The sequence below is a fragment of the Saccoglossus kowalevskii genome, chromosome 20 (assembly GCF_978046115.1).
Source record: "Saccoglossus kowalevskii chromosome 20, keSacKowa6.1, whole genome shotgun sequence".
Lineage (NCBI taxonomy): Eukaryota > Metazoa > Hemichordata > Enteropneusta > Harrimaniidae > Saccoglossus > Saccoglossus kowalevskii.
The window spans coordinates 6,780,311-6,807,412 of NC_140660.1; the positions used below are offsets into that span (position 1 = coordinate 6,780,311).

Consider the following 27,102-nt stretch of genomic DNA (forward strand, 5'->3'; position numbering starts at 1 on the left):
TAAAGTTAGTCATTTATTGTATAAAGAAATACCTTGGTAACCTTAAAAAGACTACACTTTTATAACGCAAATCCGGCATATTTTAATGCAATTACCCGAAAATGTCATTTCATTCAGTTCCTAGGGCGCCATCGCCTACTGTATGGAAGTGTTCGTCCAGTGCTGTGCACTAAAAGTGTTAACCAATCAAATTTGTTGTTACTTACAGGAATATACATGATAATAATAAGCGTTGTTATATTTACTGGGTCTTTTTAAATCCGCGCGCATGAGCATTGATAACATGACGAGGACATATTCAAGGATATTTTATTTTGTTCTGTGATTTTTTTTTCGTATCTTTCTCGGACACTTTACTAGAAACAAGAAGAGCGATTCCAGTGTATCGTGCAGTCACAGGTGAGTAAAACGCCATATATAAAGGTTGTGTCGGCCGGTGAAAAAAATCTACCACTTTTCAAATATTCACTGAAAAATATCGTCCGATATAGATCACTTTCTAAAATACTATGGGACCGAAAAAATGTTGTTGTTTTCAATGATAGGAGTTGAATATATAGGTTATTTTTCTGTACATTCCGTTGAGCGGCCTTTTTTATATTTTCGATCGCGGTGTCAGTGTGCACGTTCAGTGTTACTCATGACTCTCACGTGATTGTAACGATCAGGTGCACTTGGACTTAAACATGTATTTTTTTTTCGTAAATTGGAGAATTATTGGAAAAGCTGTAGCTGAATAACCGTCCACGATGAAATTATTTTTAAAATTTCTAAAAATAAAATAATAATAATCCGCGTGCATGTTTATATCACGTGACGATTTCACTAATCTGCATATACAAAAGGCACGTGACTACTGACAGGTAGAATTTTGATTCCAGCCTTAATTTTGCACGACCCGGATAAAAAAACGATAATTGTAGTAGATTTTGGTTAACAATTCCTAATATTTTGTTAACATTTCAGAAGAAATGAAGGGATTTTGAACAGGAATATATAGAGGAAAGGCGAAGGTTCAGAGGTCAAATTGTTGAAAATGCATGATTGGAAATCGTTTGTACAATGATCGCGTTAAAGGGCGGTAGTCGTCGTGTCGCGTCGTGTTCGATATGGGACTCATAGCGACGTATACAGCGCGTGTAAAATACATTGTTTGTTTACATGAAATTTGAACACGCGCTGCGCGACGACCACCGCGCTTTAATATTGAAATACGTCGAATTTTTATATATAACCAATTACTGGTTCTGAATCATATTGTTCGTATATCTTTGAAGAATTAGTTTTTTAAATCAAACAGTAAACACGACCTTAACTATTAAATGTTCTTCAAAATAAAGATTCCCTTCTATCTACTATCAGTACACTTACATGTGACATAGCTGGCGTATCCCCCTCCCCCCAGTCTCACCACTTCCGTTTTGATATGTGGTCGTACAATAATTATTATTGTATGTTTTTTAGAGAAAATTGTAAATGGCGATCGTCTACACAACTAAACACAATGGTCGATTTTAACGACATGGACTACTTTTCCGTCGGGCTGAAAATACAGAAATGTCAGTTTGCTGATAGTCGATATAAAAGAATCTTGTTTTTGTGACGTCAATTGGTACACCCAGAAGCACAATATCACGTGTGCAAGTTTACGTTACACCCCAAACGTTGCGTGCATGCGTAATGCAGTATTTTCGACTTCCGGGAAAGTAGCGTTGAGTCGTCACAGGAAGCACTGTTCCAGCACAGACCTGTGCATTGACGCTGCTGGTCGGCGTCTTCTACACCGATCTGACGCATATCGCGCAAGGTGTGCCGGGAGTTTGTTCGAAATTTCGAACGTTTCGAAGTCAATCGGCGATTGCCACGTATTTACGGATATATTAAATCGTTTCATAGACTTGTTTACTAAATAATGATAAATGAAACTTAGAAAACTTGTAAGAACAAACTGAGCCCAAATCGCGCAAATTGCAATAAGTTTACGCAGCTAGAGTCTGGTTCGGATGGAGTTCTACACGTGATTTTATTGCGCTCAAGGACGTTCTATTTTTGTCGACAGCAACTATGAGTTTAAAAATTATTTCTCAGTACTTATTCACTGTTAAAATGCTGTACCGTTACTTTCACCATCCTACTACAGCCAGATCTGAAGGCCTTTGCCGCATTCTGGCCATGCTGTGTGGCGCGTATCGCGTGGACGGGTTTCACGTTCTCTGCACGTAATAAGCTCGGTTATTAAGCATCCTTTAATGGGGATGCCCGGTGGCCGAGGGGAAGACGTGTAGTGGCGTGAAGCTAGGCGATTAGGTGCCGTACGCGAGCGCCGGTTCGAGTCACGCACGCAGTACGTATTTACTATAATTAGACATAGTCTTTACCTTGCCGTTTATTCGGTGTTATTTGCTTACTTTACTTCCTATGTCGACAGCAACTATGAGTTTAAAAATTATTTCTCAGTACTTATTCACTGTTAAAATGCTGTACCGTTACTTTCACCATCCTACTACAGCCAGATCTGAAGGCCTTTGCCGCATTCTGGCCATGCTGTGTGGCGCGTATCGCGTGGACGGGTTTCACGTTCTCTGCACGTAATAAGCTCGGTTATTAAGCATCCTTTAATGGGGATGCCCGGTGGCCGAGGGGAAGACGTGTAGTGGCGTGAAGCTAGGCGATTAGGTGCCGTACGCGAGCGCCGGTTCGAGTCACGCACGCAGTACGTATTTACTATAATTAGACATAGTCTTTACCTTGCCGTTTATTCGGTGTTATTTGCTTACTTTACTTCCTATGTCGACAGCAACTATGAGTTTAAAAATTATTTCTCAGTACTTATTCACTGTTAAAATGCTGTACCGTTACTTTCACCATCCTACTACAGCCAGATCTGAAGGCCTTTGCCGCATTCTGGCCATGCTGTGTGGCGCGTATCGCGTGGACGGGTTTCACGTTCTCTGCACGTAATAAGCTCGGTTATTAAGCATCCTTTAATGGGGATGCCCGGTGGCCGAGGGGAAGACGTGTAGTGGCGTGAAGCTAGGCGATTAGGTGCCGTACGCGAGCGCCGGTTCGAGTCACGCACGCAGTACGTATTTACTATAATTAGACATAGTCTTTACCTTGCCGTTTATTCGGTGTTATTTGCTTACTATTTTTGAACTAGTTGAAACCGGAAATAACGCAACTACTTTCGAACTTCAAACCCAAATTTGATTATCGTTATTATGTGTTAGTTTCTGCTGTTTCAAAGATTGAATTATGTATGACAATAATATTTCACTCTATAAACAATATTTCACTAAAATATGTGATTACAAACAATTTTAATTGTAACAAGCAATATCAATTTCCGTGTATATTTCTAAGTTTTATTTATCATTATTTAGTAAACAGGCCCCTCAATTAATATATCCGTAAAATACGTAGCAATCGACGACTGACTTCGAAACGTTCGAATTTTCGAACAAACTCCCGACACACCTTGCGCGATATGCGTCAGATCGGTGTAGAAGACGCCGACCTGCAGCGGCAATGGGGAAAGTAGTCTATCGACGCATTCTCCTTCCCAGAGTTCCTTGCGGTTAGATCACCGAAAGTATCTTTGCCACCACACACCGCCATTTTGTGGTGAAACACCACAAGACTTTTACTACGCATATCATTCGCGTATTTTGGTTATTAGAGGGCTCTCGTGTTGATTTCTTCTGAATTGGGACAATTGACTTTCTTTGTGTGCAAACTTTATTTATAAACAACATTATGAAAAAAAACAAGTGAAAAATGTACATAAATTAAATAAACGATCAATAATAATGTTCTGGATAAGGAAACGCCCACGTCCAATTTCTTGGCCGACTCAGAACGAGGCTTCAGCTGAGAACCTAATTAGCATGCAAGGGTGATTTGTGACGTCACGGGGGGAACTTGTCATCGTTTCACAATGACCGCTATACGCATGCAGTGCTCGGAAAGCGACACGGAATCTATCTTATCATCGTCTGACGAGAGTTATGAGATCGAGGAATATGATGACAACGAGAGATGTTACGATTTTGTTTTAGAGTGCCAGGGACAAAGTGGCCCATACAGGTTTGAACCTGCGAGAAAATACGCGATGTGGGTGATACCTCCCCAAAATGACCATGACGATTCAGGCACCCGGTTAAGGCACAGGCACAGAGTTTGAACATCGTGACCGAAAATCTTAACGTTGTTATTTTTATTAAACTCCACCTGAACAATGTATCAATAATGTTAGAAAATCTGCACTCTAAAATGTAAATTTGTGTGCGTCCGGTAGGACGCGAATACCTACAACTGCAAGATCGAAACAAATGAAATTGTACTGATAAATGATTCGGGCGTAAATGATACGTACTGATAAATGATTCGGGCACTGCAGATAACGTTATGAGGAGAAGGTCCATTCCAATATTTCCTGGTGTTCTTGACGGCTTTGGTCCACTGATGCCGTAAATTCGAATTATTGTTGTTCCCCCCCCCCCAAGGAGAAGACAAGCCAAAGGACCATAAAAGCATAATATTACACGTCTTTGTGTATTTGTCAATTTTGCATATATTTGGTATATATATGTTCGTATATATCTAGAAAAATCTCGTCTTTCGTTAATAATTTCATTTGTTTGAAAGGTCCACCGACCGTGTCCGAATAATTTGTTTGGAATATCGATCCCCGTTGGTTTCTCCAAACGGTCCCGACGTCCGCCATTCAACACAATCAGCATTTATTTATAGCAATTCACCGGGATCATGTTCCGTAATTTGCTGTAAAACCAAATAATGAAACAAGTACTATTATATTTTTTTTTACCTCTCGAAACTACAACAGTGCGTAGAGTTATTGCAGTGGAATAGTCGCCTTGAAATCGATGGAAAAATCGAAGAGCATCGGGGGATATATTATTAACCAGTCTTGCCAATCGCTAGCTTTATTTTAGTCGAATCCATAAAATTCATGAGTTTTTCGACATTTGTTGGCAACTTCCGCGCTAAAAATGGATGAAAATGTGGGTGTGGTTCTCTCGCAAAGTTCTGTCGATAATACGGACAAATATGGTTATGTCACCCAGGTCGTGCCCCGATCAGGTGACTCTCATCCAATCAATGATGTTGTAACAAAGCATATTTGATGCAAATTGAAGGGTCGTCGTACCATCCAATCTCCGGCGTCGATTCACTAAGTGTTTTTGCGCTGTGACAGGCTTCACAATTATTCACTGAAAAAACATCGGCATATTTTGACCATGGAGCTCCATGTTTTGACAAACGGATGGGATTTGACCTCAGTTCAAAAAAAGAAGAAAAAAACAGGGCTGAGATACAAATCAGTTTTGTGAGTTGGGAAATAAGATAAACCAGACTAGGCTGGGGTCGACGATTTTCAGTATCGAAGGACTTCCGTGTGAATCATAATTTTCAAATTGTTCATCGGCTGGTCACCAAATACGTCCATGCTGATCGTGACTTAATTTTGAAAATTGGATGTCAAATTTTACCAGAGACCGACGCCTTCACAACCATCCAATCATAGGTGGGAATGTACGCACTTGTTTTGGAACTTTGTATCAAGATGACTGGCGACAACGCCGACGCACCAGGCAGCGTACGTGGGTTTTGCATGTATTAATAGTCCGGGCATGGGATCGGTTCTCTTACCAGCAAATAAAATGTGTGAAAAAAAGGTAATTTTATAACAAGAACAGTTTCATTTCGTATATAGCAAATTTTGTTGTATCCGAACGACGATTGCATCGTGTGATTTAAATTTATCACAATTTTCCTTGCAGCCAATACGACACTCGTCACCTTGCCGATTGTAATTTACTTTACAAAGTTGTTGGTGCCCAATACTCGCAACACTAAAATAATTCAACAAGATATCTTTTTAGTAAAATGTCACTTTACTCTTGATTATTTTATTTTATTATTTTATTCCCCTTACCGCCTTGAATTTCAAATCGATTATATATCGAACTTCTTTACATGTGTTTTCCTTTACTGTGTGAAAATAATGAGGTCATACTCATGTCACAATACTTTGAAGCTGATGCCATGTTGATGCCATGAGACTGCGAACCTGAGGCCACGATGATGCCACAAAATAAGCGAGGCGAGCACAGCTTCAATTTTCAATGACGCGAAGCTGATGCCACAATGATGCGATGCTGGGGCGACAATGAAGCCATGCGTAGGCGACAATGATGCCACAAAGGCCAAAGCTTTCGCGAGAACTGTACTGTATGCTGGTTTACTAAACGCTTGCGTATGGAAAATGGTTAACAATCTTGTCTGCTAGCAATCTCCTGCTTTATGGTCCCGTTGGTGGCGCCATTTCGGCAACACTCGTAATGCCGAAAAAACTCGAAGATGACGGGAGAGGGGGGCGTGGCCCGGTTTTGGAATATCATTGACTGTTTACCCAATTTATATACCCTTTTCACTTGATTTTTTTTCATAATGTTGTTTATAAATAAATTTTGCACACAAAAAAGTCAATTGGCCCAATTTTGTTACACTTTAAACAAGTTTTGAAATTTGTTATCGATAGCTGATAATGTTTTTTTCGTAAACATACTGAAAACGGTGAAATAGTTATAATTTACAAAAGAAAATAATTTCATCGCGGAATAACGGTTACTAAGGTGTTACTCGGTTAATCAAACTGACGGCCCTGTCGATTACCAGGCGAAGAATTATAAACAAACGAAAGCACTTCGTAGTATTAACGACTAAATCGTCCTAAAAACAGCCAAAATCTGTAAACAACAATACACATTCGTCGGGTTCGAAAATCGAACACTTGCATGGCAATGTTTTGGTGAGCGTCTTTGAAAGTAGTACCGCTGTGACGCATCAGCCAATCAACGACAAGCATAAGATTGCGTGGTGGAAGAGATATATGCTTGGCATAGCCTGGGACATTGCTACCGACGTCATATAAGCGCTTTGACACTAGAGGGTGCGATTTAAAGGAATAATGTATTATTAAAAGGGCGGTGGTTGTCTCGCCTCGCCGCGTCCCATACCTTCGATATGAGACATATAGAGTGCGTGTATAATACAGTGTTTGTTAACATGAAATTTGAGCACGCGCTGCTCGACGACCATCGCCCTTTAACATTGGAGAACTTGAAGTTGGGCCAACTGAGTACTCTCTTTAAATGTATCAGTTGTCTGAACTTTTCAACACGGAAATCAAATTTCAAAAAATAAATAACTGTTTGTTGATCAAGAAGTATAGGGAGGGGTTAATAGACGACTTTCCCGGAATTAGCAAGACTGGAGTGCAAAAATACTTCTGCTTTGTCGGGCTAAAAAAAAAAAACATGTCAGTTTGCTGATTGTCTGTTGACCGACTTACTAAGTATTTAGCAGATTACTAGTGAGTTTCTGTGTTATATCTGTCATCATTTTGACTCATGCGAGGTCCTGGACGGAACTTGACTCAGTGATTTGGAACTAATTACGATATAACCGTCGCTATTCTGACTACTATTTCTCACAGTTTGTATTTGCAGTTATTAATATAGTGAACGATTAATCAAAAGATATGAAGTGTCCAGTACTTAGAGCTCCACGGGGCGCGATAGTCTTGCTCAGTCCGGGCAGTTCGCCTTGAGGCGTTCTCGACGTTGCTAAAGACTAGCTATTGAAACGTGTTTCGTTGTGTGCATCTATTTGACTGTAAAGCTTAGGTGACTTTCCCGGTCCGGTACCTCAAGCAGATGAGATACAGAGACCAGAAGAGAAATTTCCCCCCAAAACATTACACCCCAAAACGGCATGCGCGTGCATGTGAAACACCGTATCTTTGACTTCCGGGAAAGTCGTCTATAAAATTGTGTCTGTAGAGGGCTCTATAATCTAAACATTGATTGTCTTTTACAGGCAAGGACAAGTAAACAATGAGGAGCTTTATGTGGAATCAGAGGTACAAGTATCAGCAAACGGAGCAAGATGATTGGTTCGAGGATTTCGACGATGACGCAGAGTCTTCTAAGCTGACGTCATCGCATGGTGGGTACCAGCCATTGGACTCACCTGGATCCAAAAATAGTCAATCAGGCAATGTTCGCCGCATTCAAGCAGCCGCGTGTCTGGGAGTCCTCATCGTCATCGTTGTTATGATCCTTGCGCTTGCATTACCCGTAAATCAGAACACCAAAGACGCGTTCGCGCACTCCAGTTTACGGTTGCCACGTGACGTGCTGCCCGAGACTTACAAGTTGTTCCTTGTGCCCGATATTAAGTCTGGCTATTATGAGGGAAGTGTAGACATTGGCGTGAAAGTAGTCAAAAGTACGCCCTCCGTGTTTCTCCACGTGAAAGGACTAACGTTGACGAGGACGCCGGTCATTTTAGGATCACGTGACGAAACTATACCGATACGCGAGACTTCATTGAATGGAACTTTAGAGATGCTTTACATTGGAGTTGAAGAGACGCTTCTCAAGGGCATGACGTATAATATACACATCGAATTTCACAGAAATTTAGCGAACGATTTCGTGGGTTTCTACTCCACCAAGTACAAACATGCCAATGGCGAAGACAGGTAGGTTAGTCCAAGTACATCATCACATACGCCATTTTGTTCATGTGCGGTGCATTGCGAGATCACGCGTGATTTGAAAACAACAGTCAGTAAATGAGACTCTGGGGTAGAACTGCTGTAAAAATTGTTTCCTTCAACTTGTTTTGACCTACGTTTTGTAGGTTGCAAAATGGGCTATCTTTTCTGTTTGTATGTATGGGTTTTTATAAATATGGTTTTTTGCTGTAGATTTTGTTTTCAAATTCCATCATGCCACTTACTGATTTTCTAATGGTCAAGCTCTAATTTACCGATAAATACTATATTGCATGAGCGGCCATCACTTGACTGGTCGAGAATACACTTGTACGTTCTGTATTTCGCGGACAAAGGTGTATAATTTTTCAATTCGCATGTCCGGGAAAACCAAAAGGGGATATTTTTTCAATAGAATGGCAGCTGTTCATAGCAAACCGGAGGAGATGACAACAAGAAATTATTCTGTTAGTGTAAGATTTGTCCCACCTGAGCCAAACATATCAAATAAAAATCCTCCCCGTTTTTTTTTAAAATAAGGGTGTTTTGATTTTTCCAAAAGTCTGAAATTTAGCAAAAAAAGTCAGTGGAAAGGAGTTGTTGATTTTTTAGTATGTTGAAACAGTAATCATAGTGGCCAACTGGAAGATTGTGTCCGTTTCAGTGGGTCCTGATCGCCATTTTTATTTTTTTATAATAATGCAATGCAGGACGGGAAATGGCATCATCTTAGTGCATATTAGGCTAGTGAGCAAGCTTGTGGCGAAACAAATTTTGAATTAAAATATGCTGACGTCATTAAATAGAGCACCGTAAACGTGGGATTGACTGTACAAAAATTACATGGCCTGTCAGCCCCACTACAAAGCTATTTTGTTCTAATAATACCGCGCTAAGTTTCGATTGAACGAAAGGGGCACATTGATTTTAACGGTTTGAACATTTGATTTGTTATTAATCTTTTGAATAAAAAGGTGGATGGCTCGTCGTGATTTGAACACAAGTGTTTGGTTTACGTGTTCGTTATTTTGAATAAAAAGACAGATTGCTCATCGTTTTTCAGTGAAGAAGGCGGGTTTGTTACCACAATTTAAATAAAACTAACTCGGTTTACACTTTCTTGCGTTTCAATAAACGATAGATGGATAATCATGATTTGAATAAACATGTTGGGTTCAAACATACTTGCCGTTGGCGGCGTGCTTGAGAATCCAGAATCAGTCGATGGTTGCAGAAGTTCGGGATTTGCATTCTTAATTTATTCAAACATATACATAGGAATATGATGATGCATTTTACATCACCTGCACATGCGACAGATGGCCATAGTGTGTCGCTGTTTACAAACACGCGTCTGTCCGTGAGCCTTTGCGTTTTTAGTATGTGTTGTTATCGTCGCTTGGGACTCAATTACAGCGCGTGCGCAGATGACGACTTCTCCGCTTTAATTAGGGACGCAGTTTGGATTTATCGCCACTGTGTGTGTTTACAAGTGTTTACATTGAAGCGAAACAAAACATTCACTGCGTTTAATTATATATGAAATTCGGACGAAAACACGTATTTTTGTCGTAAACTAAAAAAAAAACGCGAATGCGTATTTAAGAACTTTCTTTAGAATGTTTTAGAATGCGCTGTATTTAGCCTGCGAATTGCGTTGATATAAAACATATACATACAAGAATGTCTGAGACGTTAGACGAGGTACAATGCTTATTAGACGAATTATGTAGACATACCCGGAAAATTCTGAGGAATACATCTATAAAAAAAGAATAACACTCGGAAAATAACATAATTACACATCTTCTTTCTACCTCACAGCACCATAGCAACCACGTACCTGGAACCCACGTTCGCGCGTCAAGTATTTCCGTGTTTTGACGAGCCGGACATGAAAGCCGAGTTTACTATTTCTATCGTTCGTGACAAGGACCACATATCGATGTCCAATATGCCGCTGGACGGTGAGAGCGCCAAGTACGGCGACACAGGGATGATGTTGGACACGTTCAAGACGACGGTGAAGATGAGTACATATTTGGTGGCCTTGACCGTGTGTGACTTTCAGTACGTGGAAGGTTACAGTGCATCACGTATTCAGGTAGTTTATATTTCTGTGCAAAAAATAGTAAATAATGTACTAGTATGTACGTAATCTGTTATTCATTATTTTCGAATGCATAGCCGTCGCGCCGCGCATGTGCGATATTTGTGTTGATAAATATTGATTCTCCCACAATCCAATGCGCTTGTCTAATAAAATCACAAGTACGAGTTTTGTCCTGGGCGCCACTTGCACCAATTACCGCCGTCGACTCTTTCGATCTCTTCCAAACACCAAAATATAATATAAAATTAAAGCTTGGTAACCTCTCAGATTTAAACATAATATGACAGAGAGCGCGGTTCCTAATATAGTTTCTCACCGAAAATGAAAAAAAAAATGACGCAGATACTTTTCGTTTTGTCAAACTATAGTATTCAACTTGCCTGTAAATGCACACCAACAATTTAAAGCTGGGGAGTCGTCACCTGCGCATGCGTCAGATGGCCATAGCGTGATGTTGTTTACAAACAAGCATCTACCCATGAGCCTTTGCGTTTCGTCGCTTGGAACTCAATTCCCGTGCATGCGCACGTGACGACCCTCCCGCTTTAACATACTTCGAATTGACCCTTGAACGGACATATGCGAATAAAGCCGCCTATACACCATGTTATTTTCACTATAGGTCAAAGTTTACACCACGCCTGACAAAATCAACATGGCTGACCATGCTCTATCCACTGCAACTGAGTGTTTGTCATTTTACGAATCATTTTTTAAAGTTCCGTATCCATTGCCGAAAATGGGTAAGTTCCGTATCCATTGCCGAAAATGGGTAAGTTTCGTATTCATTGCCGAAAATGGGCAGGTTTCGTATTCGTTGCGGAAAATGAATAAATATCGTATTCATTGCCGAAAATGGGTTTCGTATCCAAATTCAAGTGCCAATCTGCATTTCAAGTAACTGACGTGAACTCGCCTTCGCCTTGTGCAGAGCGATATTTGGTAAGTCAGATTATGGATTTAGAATTTAAATCTAAATTTGTGTAACCATACGACCATAGATAATAACTTAACTTGCAGTTAATACACTGTAAATGTATTAATTATTCACTGGATTTTAATTTCGCTATTTTCGCGGATAAGTGAAACCCGCTAAATTAAATCTATGTGAACATGCAAAATAACAATATAACTCATTGTTTCCTTGACAAATTCGTGAAAGTAAATGTCAGTGAAATAAAATGCTTTTACAGAATACGTTATTTTTCTTTGTCGTTCAGACATGATAGCCATTCCACAGTACAACGATGCTGGTATGGAAAGTTGGGGACTGATCAGTTACCAGGAAAGTAGTATACTGTATGATTCCCAGAATACACCAGTTACCGTACTACAAGATGTAACTGCTGCTATTGCACATGAAATAGCTCACCAGGTATGACAATTTTGGGAACAGATTGATTGACTGACTGACTGGACGATTGATTGACTGACTCACCGACTGTCACACCGATTGACTGACTGACTGACTGACTGACTGACTGACTCACAGACTGTTACACCGATTGACTGACTGACTGACTGACTCACCGATTGACTGATTGCCTCACCGAATGACTGACTGACTCACTCACTCACCAACTGTCTCACAGATTGACTGACTGAATAACCGACGGACTCACCAATTGAATGACTGACTCACCGACTATCTCACCAATTGACTGACTGACTGACTGACTCACTGAGTGTTTCACCGATTGACTGACTGACTCACCGACTGTCTCACTGATAGACTGACTGACTGACTTACCGACTGTCTCAAAGATTGACTGACTGACTGACTGACTGACTGACTGACTCACCGATTGATTGACTGACTGACTGACCGACTGTCCCACCAATTGTCTCACCGACTGTCTCACCGATTGACTGACTCACCAATTGACTGACTGACTGTCTATCTGATTGACTGACTGACTCATCGACTGTCTCACCGATTGACTGACTGACTCATTTCCTTGTCGTTCATCGAATTGTATTTACCAAATTAAAAAATTATATATTTCTCCGTTCAGTGGTTTGGTAATTTGGTGACAATGAAATGGTGGAACGACCTATGGTTGAATGAGGGCTTTGCAACTTATGTTGAGTACATTGGCACCGATCATATCAATCCAGAGTGGAGAATGGTGAGTCACGTGAATCATCGGTACGAGCACTGATTGGTTAAACTCTACCACATGACGCGGGGCTCGCTAGTCAATTGGATACTTGTCTGAAGCTACGTCATTGCACCGGGTTAATATATGTGAATAGCATGACAGAAATATTGGCTGGTTCCCGCCTCAAGTGTCATGGCGTACCAAGCCACAAGAGGCCGGTAACTAGTAACGGTTCCGGCATTCTGATTAGTACACCACTTTCTCGTTGCTTGTTCCATTTCCCTTAGTTACCTGACGTCAGCGCTTACGCTCGTGGCCGTTCAGGGGTTTCCTTTTACTTTCGAAAGTTGGGCGAATAAAAAAAACTGTTTCTTTTGTTATAAATTTGCATAGAACATATCAAATCTGTAAATCTAAGCAGACAGTATGTATGAGCATGGCTTTATTGTAGTATTACAGACACGTTTACGCAGAACGGAACTTGGAAAGTTTTCAAATTACGTCACTCAGTCACGTGTCTTCCGGCCGGAAAACCGGCCCAAATGGAACAATATGGCGATTACTAGTTACCTGCGTCCTACCTGCCATTCGCAAAGGACGCCGGGAACCAGCGAAGACAGAAATACAGACAAGGGTTAGGTCTTTTGATAACGAGGCGCTAACTACGCAAACCTGTAAAGCGTTTATTTCCCAAATGACTAAACTATTTGGCATAGAAGTGCGACTAATACAAAAACGCAGTAAAACATGAACCAGAGTAAAACTAACACTGATTGGTCATTGCCGACCATGTCCGGAAGTAGATTGACACTAATTAACATAATTTACGCATTGACATTTTTGGCTATCGGCGTTATCGTTAACATTGAATATACTGACAACAACTCCGAAATTAATAACTAAAATATTAATGTTCGCGATATCTAGATTGAGCTTACAAGCAAATCTCGTAGAGTGCGAGACAGATGAGATATCGTGACTTGGTTTTGAACCACAAATAGCGTTTTATTTCCCCCTTGTCATTGCGTCCACTTTAACAATACCACCTTTGCACACATTAAAAAGAAGTAGACTAAATGACAAGGGAGAATATAACATTATTTCCAGGTAAAAACAAGTCTCGTCACGCTCTCGCTATCAGCGAGATTTTGGCGGCCATTGTCATCTATAGTCAATGAAACAGAATATTGTCATTTAATTACAGATGGAGCAGTTTGTTTATGGAGTGACGCAACAAGCAATGACACTGGACGCATTGCACCACTCACATCCGGTCTCTTTACCTGTCAACAATCCAGCGGATATAAAGAAACTATTTGACAAGATATCATATCTTAAGGTAATTCACTCGCGCCCTCTGGCGAAAAATCGTTTTCATGACGTCAAATCGTGACTTCACATGCACTTCCCGTGACTAATGGTAGAAGCGCACATACAATACAGTATTCTTATAAATCGCACTCTTTTTTAGCAGAAAACTTGACGTATATGTAATGTAATGACGTATATGTAGTGTAATGTGTCGTTTAACTCGACAACCGTGATTGGTTGTGTGGTCGTCTATCATCTAGAATATAATAAAGTCTCTCAAAACATAATCATTATTGGTGAACGACTACAGATCCAGAGATGCTGAATTTTTGTTTCGTTTAAAGCGCGGTTGTCGTCGCGCTGCGCTCGTGCGACTTTTGTGTTGATAAACATTGATTTCCCCACAATCCAATGCGTTCTTCAAATGGAAATCACAAGTATGAGGTTTGACCTGGGTGCGACTTGCACTGAATATCGCCGGTGACTCTTTCGATACCTTCCAATCACCTAAAAATTACCTACTTAAAGCTTGGTAACGTCTCAGTTTGTACACGTTGGGCTGCAGCGAGTATGATTAGTCAAGGTCGCCATCTTTATTTATATGAGACCCATATATCTCGCGCGAAGCCTATCGCCCTTAAACGTTTATATTTTCCGTAATTCGAAGTTCGGTTAACTGATATAAAAAAAATAGCATCTCCTAGGGCTGGAACTGAGGCAAAGTCCACGCGAGATGTTCCATACAATGTATCAATATTAATATGCAAATGGTAACTTACGCCATAGTCTCAGTACATCACAGCATTATTCTGGTTTACGCAAACAAGCAAAAAGTATAAGAAATGCCTCATCACACATAGGGACAATAGGAAAGAAAATTGTTATACACGATTCGAGTTGATTCAAATTCAAATCTAATATGGCGCTGCGAATCGAATATGGCGCTCCAAATCAAATATGGTGGTCCAAATCAAATATGGCGGTTCAAATCAAATATGGCGGTCAAAATCAAATATGGCGTTCCAAATCAATTATGCTGGCCCAAATCAAATATGGCGCGCCAAATCCAATATGGCGCTAACAAACCTGAACGTTTCAGAAGTAGATGAATGAGTTTCCTGCTGTGATTTAATTAACAGGGAGCGGCCATAATAAGAATGGCGATGGACTTTCTAGGGTACGATGCTTTTCGAAATGGTTTACAAGATTATCTATCAGCGTATGCGTATAGCAATGCGAAAAACGACAATCTGTGGTCAGCTTTCACGAAGGTAGGCCATTAACACGTATAAGGTCAATAACGCAGGAAAGGTCATTGGTACAGATAAGCTCAGTAACACATATATGGCCATTACACGGGTATGGGCATTAATACAGATAAGGTTATGAACACTGATGAGGTCATTAACACAGATAATGTCATTAACGCAGGTAAGGCCACTGGCACAGGTAAGACCAGTAACACATATATGGCCATTACACGGGTATGGGCATTAATACAGATAAGGTCATGAACACTGATGAGGTCATTAACACAGATAATGTCATTAACGCAGGTAAGGCCACTGGCACAGGTAAGACCAGTAACACATATATGGCCATTACACGGGTATGGGCATTAATACAGATAAGGTCATGAACACTGATGAGGTCATTAACACAGATAATGTCATTAACGCAGGTAAGGCCACTGGCACAGGTAAGACCAGTAACACATATATGGCCATTACACGGGTATAAACATTAACATCGATAAGGTAATTAACACAGATAAGTTCATTAACACAGATAAGGTCATTAACACAGATGAGGTCATTAACATCGAGTAAGGTAGTTTTATTTTTATTTTTTGGTTGAAGATGTAGTAGGCGAAATGTCACGTGACGATGTAATTAGCCAATGGCGCATAGATGTACAACTATGACTGGGAAGAAATTAGCATCTTTCACTCATGTTCGTTTCTCTATTTTAGAGCGGTGAAAATGGCGAAGATAAAGTGATAGTGAAGGATGTGATGGACACATGGACATTACAGATGGGGTACCCCGTGGTGACGCTGTCACGAAACGATGACACCATAACTGCTACCCAGGAACGATTTTTGATTTATCCCGATGGCGAACTATCTTCAAATAACGCATCACCGTTCGAGTAAGTGTTATATGGTAAAAAACTGTGATTGTTATTTTTTGGCGAAAATTGGCAAAATTTGGTAACAGAATGTAACGTGGTGTATGAAATTTTCATTCTGGGATGAGTTTTGTAGATTTATTTGTGTTTATTTGGGATGTTTATTGAATACTAATCTAATGTTAGTCTTAGACGGAAATGGCTGCCGAAATCTCGTTGAGGACGAAAAGACAGTGAGAGTTGTTTCCTATCTCACTAAATCAGCCAGCGAGAAGGTCGTATGCAAATGAGATTCTGTCTTGAATATAATGACCGTTACGCGCGTTATTTCAAAGCACGCTCACGTCAAAGCCAAACGTCATAGCGCGCTGTTTGAGAATCGTGCAACAACTTCATCCCCATAGGCGGCGGCACGAAATTTTGCATGAAGTGGGCGACCGGCATCTCCCCCTCCCTCACCTCCTCCCAGGTGACGACTCCTCCGCTTTAAAGGAACGGTAGGCACGAGAAAAAAATACATTCTAAAGTTAAAATACTGTTTCATAAATCTCTGACTCACAGCGAGATCTTGGCATATATTTCCAGCACTACGCTCATGCTCATACTACGACACATTTCACATAATACACCCAGAGCGCCCTCTAATACTCAACATTGTTATTACGATGTCACATAATTGAAAATTGGGTAAATGTGCAACATATTGTGCAAAACGAGGTACACCAACACAATTTAGTTGAATAATAGACATTTTCCGTGTCGGAGTGCATTGAATCACAAAAACGCAGACGATAAACCTGAAAGTAGTTCCGGATAAGTGCACTGGGCTGTGTGACCAATCATATCACTGGTGTACTGATTATATATGCAAGCGTGACGTATTTCCATTATACCTGCCAGCGACGAACAGACGAATGATATTTACTACTGCGTCCACCAACCAGTTCTCTTGTGCTGTTTTTGTATGTGTTTTTTTTATAAATGTTTACAAATGTCAATGGCAGTTGGACCCAATCAGCGAGCCAACAAGCGCATGCGCAATGGCGCCAGGCATTTATTGGATATAATTCTTATGGATTCAAGACACAATAGGCATCAAAGGAACATTTGAAAATGTTCTGATGTTATATTGGCCAGAATAAATCCCGCGAAAATACAATATAACAAATCATTTCAGCCATTCACCTCATAAAAGTAACTCGTCGCTAGAGGGCGGTATTTATTGGAAGGCACATTTTAAGCGGAAGACATCATTTATATTTCAGCTATACATGGAAGATTCCATTGACACTTGTGACGTCATCCGATCCTGATAACATCAGCAGAATGTGGTTGAATACAAAGAAGGGTGAGTTACTAGTATTTAAATTATCTGCTTATAGCATGTTTTGGGGATTTTGCGCGTTCCTGATTTTAGCTTTTAGTCTGAACACAGCATTATGTGAGATTTAGTTTTGTCTTTTGTCAGTTACATTCTGCCATCGCGCCCATGTGCATGCGCAAATAACATGGCAGATCACCTGAACAATGGACACACACGTCAGAGGGAATGGAACAATATTTGAGCAGTAAAAACACGTCGTTTGGCGCTTTCGCTCTCAACGAGATCTCGGCGGCGATTTGCATCTATGGTTTCATCAGTTCAATTATCTTTTCGTTCATATGCAAATTTACACCAAGCTAATCTACATCACAATTATTTTAATTTCGCAGTACTTCCATTAGAACACTTACCCGAGTTTAGTTATTATTACACGCCTAGAACGAGGACGAACAAGATGTTGCTGATATACTCGGACAAACTTAATATCGCCCTCTAGTGTGGAATCGCTTCTACGTTATAAATGGGTGTTTCGAAAGTTGTAAAAATAAATATAGATTTGATCGGTGGTCGTCCACTGATGGAGCTTGTTTTTAGATATTTCACTATATTCTAGATGACGAAACTTGGTCGATTTGAGCAACAATGCTCTGCACGCGCCCACGCCACTTGACATCAACGTAGCGTTCTGTCATTAGAGGGCGCGACTTATAAGAATGGTGTATTTTTCTGTCAAACAGATTTTCTGGACATTGAACAAGGATCGACTTGGTACAAGGGAAATGTCAACATGAGCGGCTTTTACCGTGTGAACTATGACGATGCAGGATGGAATGCGATAATAGAACAAATGAAAAGTAATCATAACACACTGATGTCGTCGGACAGAGCTAGTATCATAGATGACATATTCACACTAGCAAGGTGGGTCGGGCTGTGTTCGAGGTTTAGAACAATGAACAGTGCAGAAGGCATAGTCGAGAAAATAATAAAAAGAAAGTGCAGCAGAGTTAAAAAAGATTCTAAAATAACTAGTGTAATTTTGAGATATTTAAAGGGCAGTGGTCATCGCGCCATTCATGCGCGATGTATGGGTCTCATATAAACAAAGATGGCGACTTGACTCTTGCGCAGATCAGCAAGTACAAACTGAGACGGTACCAAGCTTTAAAGCTTTAGTGATCCAAATGTATCGAACGAGTCACTGGGAGTCACGGACAATAATTAGTGCAAGTCACGCCCAGGTCAAAACTTGTATTTGTGATTTAATTAGAAGAACGCATTGGATTGTGGGAAAATCAAAGTTTATCAATATGTCGCACATGCGCGGCGCGTCGAGCAGCTCTCTTTAAATAGTGAAATTTTAACAAACATTTATTACCTACTGAATATCGAGATAAACGTTCAAATGGTAGTATTTGTTTATTATTCTTACAGAGCTGGATATGTAGGACACGAGAGGGCGCTCAACCTATCTCTATATCTGGATAGAGAAATGGAGTACGTTCCCATCATGACTGCTATTGCAAAATTTCGATATATTGGTGAAATGTTGACAGGAAGCGGAAATAACCATGTCTTGTTTAATGTATGTTAGAACATTTACATGTATTTGCATAATTTACTCATGTGAAAGAAAGAAAGCAAGCAAGTGGGTGAAGTTAAATTTCAAACCTTTGAAATTTCTAAACCGTAACCTGCTTTTTGACAGTTACCATGGTGACTGCACTGTAACTCGTCGTAAACTTTTGAACGCAAAAGTCAAATTTCGTCATCATAAACAAATCAAAAGACAACAAACAAAGAAATTGTAGAAAATTACACACATATTTGCGAATTTGCACACCAAAAAGTTCGCCCGTACACAAATTTAGTGCACGAGAGTTAATGGTGATATCACTTATTCGTTGTGTCAAGTAGACTTGAAATAGTATCCAAAAGAGTTACATTTGTAAAAATCCCCAAAATGGCAGCCATTTTGAATAGCGTTTCTTTCAATTGACGTCACAAAACATTACGTCACGTTATTAATTATTCATGAATGTTCGATTCGGACAAACAATTGAAAAATAGAACCAGACGTATTTGTATCTGATGAACATTGATATAAATTTTCAGTAGTTTTGTTCAAGTACTAAACTTGTGATTCTTGTGATTTTCAAAACAAATCACAAAAAAATACAACAAAGTAACAAAGTTGGAGTTGAAAATGTCCTTTTCGTCCGCAAACGTTCTCCTTGTTCGACCTCTTTCACGTGACGTGTGACGTTCTAAAAATACTAATCGCTGAGGGTTACCACCAGGGTTACCATGACAATATACCCATCGATGTAACAATTCATTTCTTTTCTAAATTTTATCTTGCTATATTTTGTTTTCAGAAATTTGTGCTTCAACGATTGAACGGAAGTTTGGAGTCACTAGGAATGACTGACTCGGGGTCCCACACCAATAAGTATGTTAGATTGCATAATGGGAGATTTTGCATGTATTAGACAAAGTCGGAATCGAAATGCTTTGACCGATCACACTCAAACTTAACACATATGCCTTGTACGATGACTTACATACTATACACGTCAATTCTCATTACTATTTGATCAAGTATGGCTGACAGGCAGCCATTTTGGTAAATTCTGATACTTAAACTTAAACTCCTCAGAGATGAACGGGATGATTTCATTTACACTTAGTATTATGACCATGCATAATGGGGTAGTTACAGATTTTTCTTTTTGTTTGATATTTTTGAGATTCGAACAAACATGGCCGAATGGTGGTCATTTCACTTTTATACAAGTCCATGCTGATTCCTCACTAAAATGTTGCCTGATTCAGTTAAAAGTTTGCATGAAAGTACTATCCTTTTATGTGATACTGTAGGTTGTGTTATTCTGTGATTTGATCAAATTTGTCGAATTATCGGTCATTTTGCGTAAAAAATAAAAAATGGCAGTTTGTAAATGTGTAACATATGCTCAGCCCATTTCAGTGCATTGCAAGAAACGATTCAGTTTATTACCAACATGGACACCCACACTACTAGATCGCCGCTGGTGATCTAATGTAGAACAGGGAATGAACATTGCCAATTTTTCCTTCGCGTTGTCATATTTATACATTTTTATTTCTCGAGAATGTGCCAATATATTTCCCCTGCAACAATTTGCTTGCGTTTCTTTCTTCCTGTGTTTGGTTTTTTTAATCAAATCTTCTGGTCATCCCCATGATTTCAAATGGTTCATCCCTTATTCTTCAAAGGCGTTGGTATTCATGATTTCTATACATTTCTACTTCCGGAAGACTCTACAATGTTTTCTTCTATCCTCGCGGGCGGACATCCGGGCATTTTCACCGCCTGGCAACCCGCGGCGGTGAAAACAAAGGCCCAAAACTCGCAGAAAACAGTACTTTGGGATGATTGTTGAGACTCCCCTGAACAGTGTAACAAGATTAGCCCTACGTGTGTAACATATATAAATTTGGTTGTTCGGGATTACTTCAAAGTTGAGTTTGTGTTGTTTTCTCGAATTTTCACCGGCTCGACCGGCGTTCCACAGCAGCGCGCACAGAGCCCATAGAAATGCATGGTACAGTGGTGCGCGTCTTAGCAACGTGGAAGGTCTGTGACGTAGCTCCGCCCCCGAGGATTTAGGCTATTCATAATTCCAATAGATTGTTCTGTTCTTGTAGTACATCGTTTGCCTAAGTCACGCTCTCTAGTGACAGGGGTGCTTCTGTGACGTCAAAATGGCGGCGTACATGGTGAAGGCTATGTCATTCAAATCAACAACTGCGCGTGTTGTGGAGTCGTTCTTCATCAAGTCACATCTCTCGAAAACATCTTCATCGATGGAGGAAGACAGATCAAAACGATATTGAGGCTTTGAACGGCTTTCGTGTTATCCATTTACGCCATCTGATGTGATTCTCGCTAGATGGCGCTATTCATAAAAAGGTGTATTCTGGCGCTCTAAAGAATGTGTATTTTTTTCAAACTCTTGACATATTATGCACCGTTTCTTGCAGACTTCTGCGGAAAGCCATCTTAGAAATTTGTGTGATATATGGACATGAAAACGTGGTCAAAAAGATGACAGAATTGTTTTATAAATATATGACCCTGGATGAAAAGTGAGTATACTATGATGAAATTGTTTTTGCGTATCTGTTGACTGACTTAATTAGCTGATTACTAGCTAATGGCTGTGTTATGTCTGTCATCGTTTCGGCCCATGTGAGGTTATGGACGGAACTTGGCTCAGTGATTGGAACTAATTACGATATAACCGTCGCTATTCTGACTACTATTTCTGACAGTTTGGTATTCGTAGTTATTAATGTAGTGAACGATTAATCAAAAGATATGACGTGTTCAGTACTTAGTGTGACTGGCTGTATGATTGAAGGCCACGCCTTAGAGTCTTAATACTTCTTTGTAATTGGTTAAGGTTTTGAAAGTGATTAAAGAGTTTTTAGTTGGTCTTTGCGAGTACACGAGGAGAGACGCAGTCTAGAGAGAGTCTTGGGGCAATCTAGACGCAGTCTTGGGCTAGTCTTGGGTCAGCCTTGCGAGAGTCTTGGGGATTTTTTCCCCAGGGCGCTGTGTCTTAAAGAGTACTCGACTGACTGACTAAATACGAAAGTTGAAACGTATTTCGTTGTGTGTGTCTTATTTGACTGTAAAGCTTAAGTGACATTCCCGGTCCCGTACCTCAAGGGGGCGCGATAGAGAGACGAGACGAGATTCCCCCCTGACACGTGTGGAGAACCCAGAGGAGAAGAATTTCCCCCTGATAATACTTTATTTAAAAAAAAAATGCGTGCAGCGTTTTTCATAATTTTAAAATCTATAAATGAACTGACTAGTCAGGTCAAATGTCAAATGGCGTGTATTTCACTGAATATTTGAGTTTTGGTCAAGCAGAAACAAGATGCTAAAATGTTCGAGTTACGGAAAGCGAGTTACGAACATCGAGTTACGAACATCGTTTACGAACATCGAGTTAAGAAAACGACCACGCCCACGTAATTTTTGGGAAACCACGCCCGAATTGTAAGTCGATGTTCAATTACCAGTCAACAGAACTTCGAGTTACGAGCAACATATACTAGTATTTTTCTTAAACAAAACACAAAAAGTCTATGTTGCCCGTAACTCGTTATGTGAGTAACTGTTAATTAAAGTTCGAGTTACTAATTGTGGACGTTCATGGTCATTTTTACAACTCGAAGTTTTCGTGACTCGATATCCGCAACTCGTACAATTCGGCATCTTCATTCAATCAAAAATAAGCAGTCCTTGACATGTTAACTACATACATGTTAATCATTGAGTTCTACAGGGTAATATAACCATGCACATGTTATGGGCGACTCGATGGAATAAGCATTCACTTGGCTTGTGCATGGCTAAACATTACTTATTCTATAAGGTAGTTTAATAACATGTATTTATTTTACGCAACATGTGTATAATTATAAAATTACTGTGTGCTAACGGGAAAATCACGTGTAATATTTCACGTGTCTCATTTCACTGATATTCATGTCGTCATTTCCGGCAGAGTGGACCCAAATATGCGTCATGCTGTGTACTGTGCCGGTGTGAGATATGGAGACGAGTACGAATGGGAAATGTTATGGGACAAGTACAGACGTGCATCTACGTATACTAAAAGAAATATCATAATCAGATCCATGGCTTGCTCAGCGGACAGTGTCGTTCTAGAAAGGTAGGCGATAATACTGCTGGGCTGGTTCCCGCCCCAAATGTCATGGAGCATTTAGCCATCCTATCCTCGGGGCGGAGCTACGTCACAAGACGTTCCACGCTGCTATTAAATGTCCAAAAGTCCGCCCCGAGGATATTTGCTATTTGCAATTGACGCCGGGATCCAGCGAGTAATAAGGCACCGGTATCTGTCCACACTCCAAACACTGGCGGCGCCCTCGCCCAGCGTTTTGAGTGTGGTATCTGTCCTATAAATTGCGCCCTCTAGTGACGAAGAACTTGATGGATGATGACGCAAACCGGAGACACAAAAGCTCTATGAATATTATGTTTCTGAGAGATGTTACTGAATCGTTGATGACGAACAACTACACAACCAGAATTGTAGAATTACAAACCAGATACGTCATTTCTATGTCAAAGGAGCACTCTGTCGCTAGCGGGCGCTCAGACGTTTATTTGTAAACAACTACATGTGCTGATGACGACTCCCTCGCTTTAATTGAACATAAAACATTAATATAATGGTTTATCTAAATTTTACAACATTTAGTTTTGCTCCAAGTAGCCACAGACAATGATTTTATATTTTTAGAAACATTTTTGCGTATACTAGAAACGAAAGGCTCATGGATAGACGCTTGTTTGTAAACAATGACACGCTATGGCCATCTGACGCATGCGCACGTGACGACTCCCTCGCTATAAAAATGTGGTGGAAGACTGCACGATAGAAAGTTTCTAACGTTCCAAAAATTGTAGTGCTCATGATATTGACACCCAATGCCATGAGATCAAAGTTATTGATTATTATTAATGTCCATGTGGTTTCCAGGTATTTGGATTATGTCATGGACTCATCTCTCGTTCGTTTGGAAGATAGAGCAGACATTATCACATCTGTGGCGGAAAACGTTGAAGTCGGGAGGAGTTTGGCTTGGAACTTTTTGAAGAAGAACTGGCATGAATTAAGTGCATTGTAGGTTTTATTACATAGTATGTGATTTTCCGTTCACTACGAGATCTCGCGTAATGCGTGAAAAGCGTGAATCGAACATCTGCCGCAAAAAACAAATGATTTTAAACTTTTTATAGTTCAATGTCAAAATGTCAATCTTTCAGAGAGGAATATGGCGTTTAGACATCTTTACTTGATCATCAAATGTGTTTAGCACATTATTGAGCGAGAAAATATCTAAAATTTACTTTCGCATTTGTTGAATCCCATGCGGTGTTTTTGACATCACTATGACCTTTGTTTGTCATGTTTTAAGTTCGATTTTTCGCATAATCCGGGATCTCACAGTGGTCGGAAAATGGTTTACAATACATAGACGGCTTAGAAGATAGTTATCTTATTTGAAAGGATGCTTGAGTTGAATTCAAATTTCACTCTACTGAGTATGTTACTGAACATACATGCAATGCATTATGGGAGATAACTTTTGAACCACTGAGCATGTTACTGCACATATATGCAATGCATTATGGGAGAGAACTTCAAAGTTTGAACCACTGAGCATGTTAGTGCACATATATAGGCAATGCATTATGGGAGATAACTTTTGAACCACTGAGCATGTTACTGCACATATATGCAATGCATTATGGGAGATAACTTTTGAACCACTGAGCATGTTACTGTACATATATGCAATGCATTATGGGAGATAACTTTTGAACCACTGAGCATGTTACTGCACATATATGCAATGCATTATGGGAGAAAACTTTTGAACCACTGAGCATGTTACTGCACATACATGCAATGCATTATGGGAGATAACTTTTGAACCACTGAGTATGTTACTGAACATACATGCAATGCATTATGGGAGATAACTTTTGAACCACTGAGCATGTTACTGAACATATGTGCATTGCAGTGCATAGTTTGAGGAATGTTATTTAATGAAAAATTATTATAATCTTGAAAACTTGTTAAAGCATGTCAATAATAATGACTCTTTCATCCCATTTTGTTTAGTTATGACTATTTTATGATTTAACTAGCCTTATTAAGTTATTTAAGCTTTGTTTTACATCTTATCTCAGTCGCTTAAAACTAGTTAAAGCGACCAAGATACGATAAAAAACCTGCAAGTAAAACCACACAATAATAGTCATAACTACCGGTAAACAAATATGACACTAAAAAAATATTATAATTGAAAAAAATATTAAATAAAATTGAGCCTATGTCTACATTGGATTTTAATCGGATTTGAATCGTCCAAAACTTTTGCCATATGGCGTTCTAACGTAAACAAGAAGTCATTTCGCTAACATATTTTATTATTTCGTTTATGACAGCTTCAGTGACGAGATGGATACGATCATTACGTCATTATCAAGAACAATTACGTCACAGGAGCAGCTTCAAACGGTAATCAAATTTGAAATATTCTCCTTAAATCGGGAGGGTTGTCACCTGCGCATACGCGGGAATTGAGTCCCAAGCGACGATAACAACACACGCTAAAAACGCAAAGGCTCATGGGTAGATGCTTGTTTGTAAACAATGACACGCTATGGCCATCTGATGCATGCGCAGGTGACGAACCCCCCCCCCCCCTCCCCCAAAAATATATCACGAACAATATGACTAACTGCACAGAACAATTCACAAAAAACGGTATGCTGATTGGCAATCCGCTGGGTGACTCAAACAATCATTGGCATGGCAACAGCAGGACAGTATTTTTTTGTGTGAATTTGTTTCCACTCAACTATGGTGTAAGTTTGAACAGTCTAGATCAGAGTCGTTCCAAGTAAGAAAAAAGTTACATGTACAGAGAAACCGGAAGGTTGGGCCACAAATTAATTTATGACTTGCTGGTTAGACTTGACTTGAACATTCATTGAACTAAAGACGGACGACGGACAGATAGGCGGGCGGGCGGATGGATGAATAGATGATGGATTGATGGGCGGGCAGACGGACTGACAAACGAACGTGAGGGTGGGCGACACATGTTGAGACATCGGTGACAAATTAATTGGATGGCACATATAACACTTGGGTAGATTGGATTACACTATATACACTTGGGCAATGCAGATATTACTTCAGTGATATCGGGATTCGGTAAATACATGTCAAACAACAACATCTTTTAAATAAAATAAAATGCTGTGTGTTGAAAAGTATTTATTTCCCTTGGATTGATTAATCATTCAGATTGATAACTCCGGGTGATGAGTAGTTAGTTGATGCATAAATTGATTGTCATGATGACAAAATTTAAGATATGATTTTCTTCATTTCCAGATGTCTGACTTCTTAACTAGTCACTCTGACGTCAACAGTCGTAAAATGCTATCACGTGTGACTGAACACGGAAAGATGAACATCGATTGGTTACAGAAATACAGTACAAAGGTTAATGATTGGCTGAACGAAAAAGTTGATTTGAATAAACCACCTGGCATAATAGAAACATAGTAACAGGTCGAAGTAAAGAACCAATACAATGACATGGCTGAGATGATCTGACTCGGATGGCAGATGTAGTGACTGGCTAGTTAATATAGTTTGTGTATTATTATTTAGAAATTTATTCTTGATCGTTTTTAACAACTGTTTTGCATTTTGCAAATACTTCTTTTCCAAGACTGTTTATAGAAGTAATCAATTCAGTATTTCTATTAAATAGTTTGTTATTGGAAATTGCAATTTTAATTTTGGGAATGTTTTGAAATGTTTACACCCAATTGTTGTTTGCATTATTGTTTATTTCCTTGATATTTTTTATGTATATTTATTACGCAGTCCTACATAATAAAACCAATCTGTGAGTCGTA

At 39.7% G+C, this 27,102-nt stretch overlaps 1 protein-coding gene across 2 annotated transcripts; it reads left to right on the plus strand.

Annotated features, from left to right (window-relative positions):
- The first annotated feature begins 270 nt into the window (after positions 1-270).
- On the plus strand, positions 271-27,102 carry LOC100372986 (endoplasmic reticulum aminopeptidase 1-like). 2 transcript variants are annotated; one of them, XM_002738486.4, is made up of 18 exons: positions 271-399; positions 7,906-8,572; positions 10,412-10,691; positions 11,323-11,443; positions 11,921-12,075; positions 12,716-12,829; positions 14,007-14,141; positions 15,253-15,384; positions 16,086-16,264; positions 17,509-17,591; positions 18,305-18,488; positions 19,002-19,152; positions 19,946-20,019; positions 21,594-21,698; positions 23,132-23,299; positions 24,134-24,277; positions 25,612-25,684; positions 26,570-27,102. In XM_002738486.4, exons 2-18 carry the CDS (start codon positions 7,923-7,925, stop codon positions 26,741-26,743), a joined length of 2,922 nt encoding a protein of 973 aa, XP_002738532.3. In that variant the 5' UTR covers positions 271-399; positions 7,906-7,922; the 3' UTR covers positions 26,744-27,102. The 2 variants fall into 2 exon arrangements, with proteins under 2 accessions (XP_002738532.3, XP_085350468.1); XM_085494342.1 differs by lacking the exon at positions 12,716-12,829.

Excerpts from the sequence above, each read along its gene's own strand:
- LOC100372986 (XM_002738486.4), top strand. The coding sequence starts at position 7,923 with ATGAGGAGCTTTATGTGGAATCAGAGGTACAAGTATCAGCAAACGGAG. Across the intron at positions 8,573-10,411 it reads CATGCCAATGGCGAAGACAG|CACCATAGCAACCACGTACC; the intron begins GTAGGTTAGTCC and ends TCTACCTCACAG. Across the intron at positions 12,830-14,006 it reads TCAATCCAGAGTGGAGAATG|ATGGAGCAGTTTGTTTATGG; the intron begins GTGAGTCACGTG and ends ATTTAATTACAG.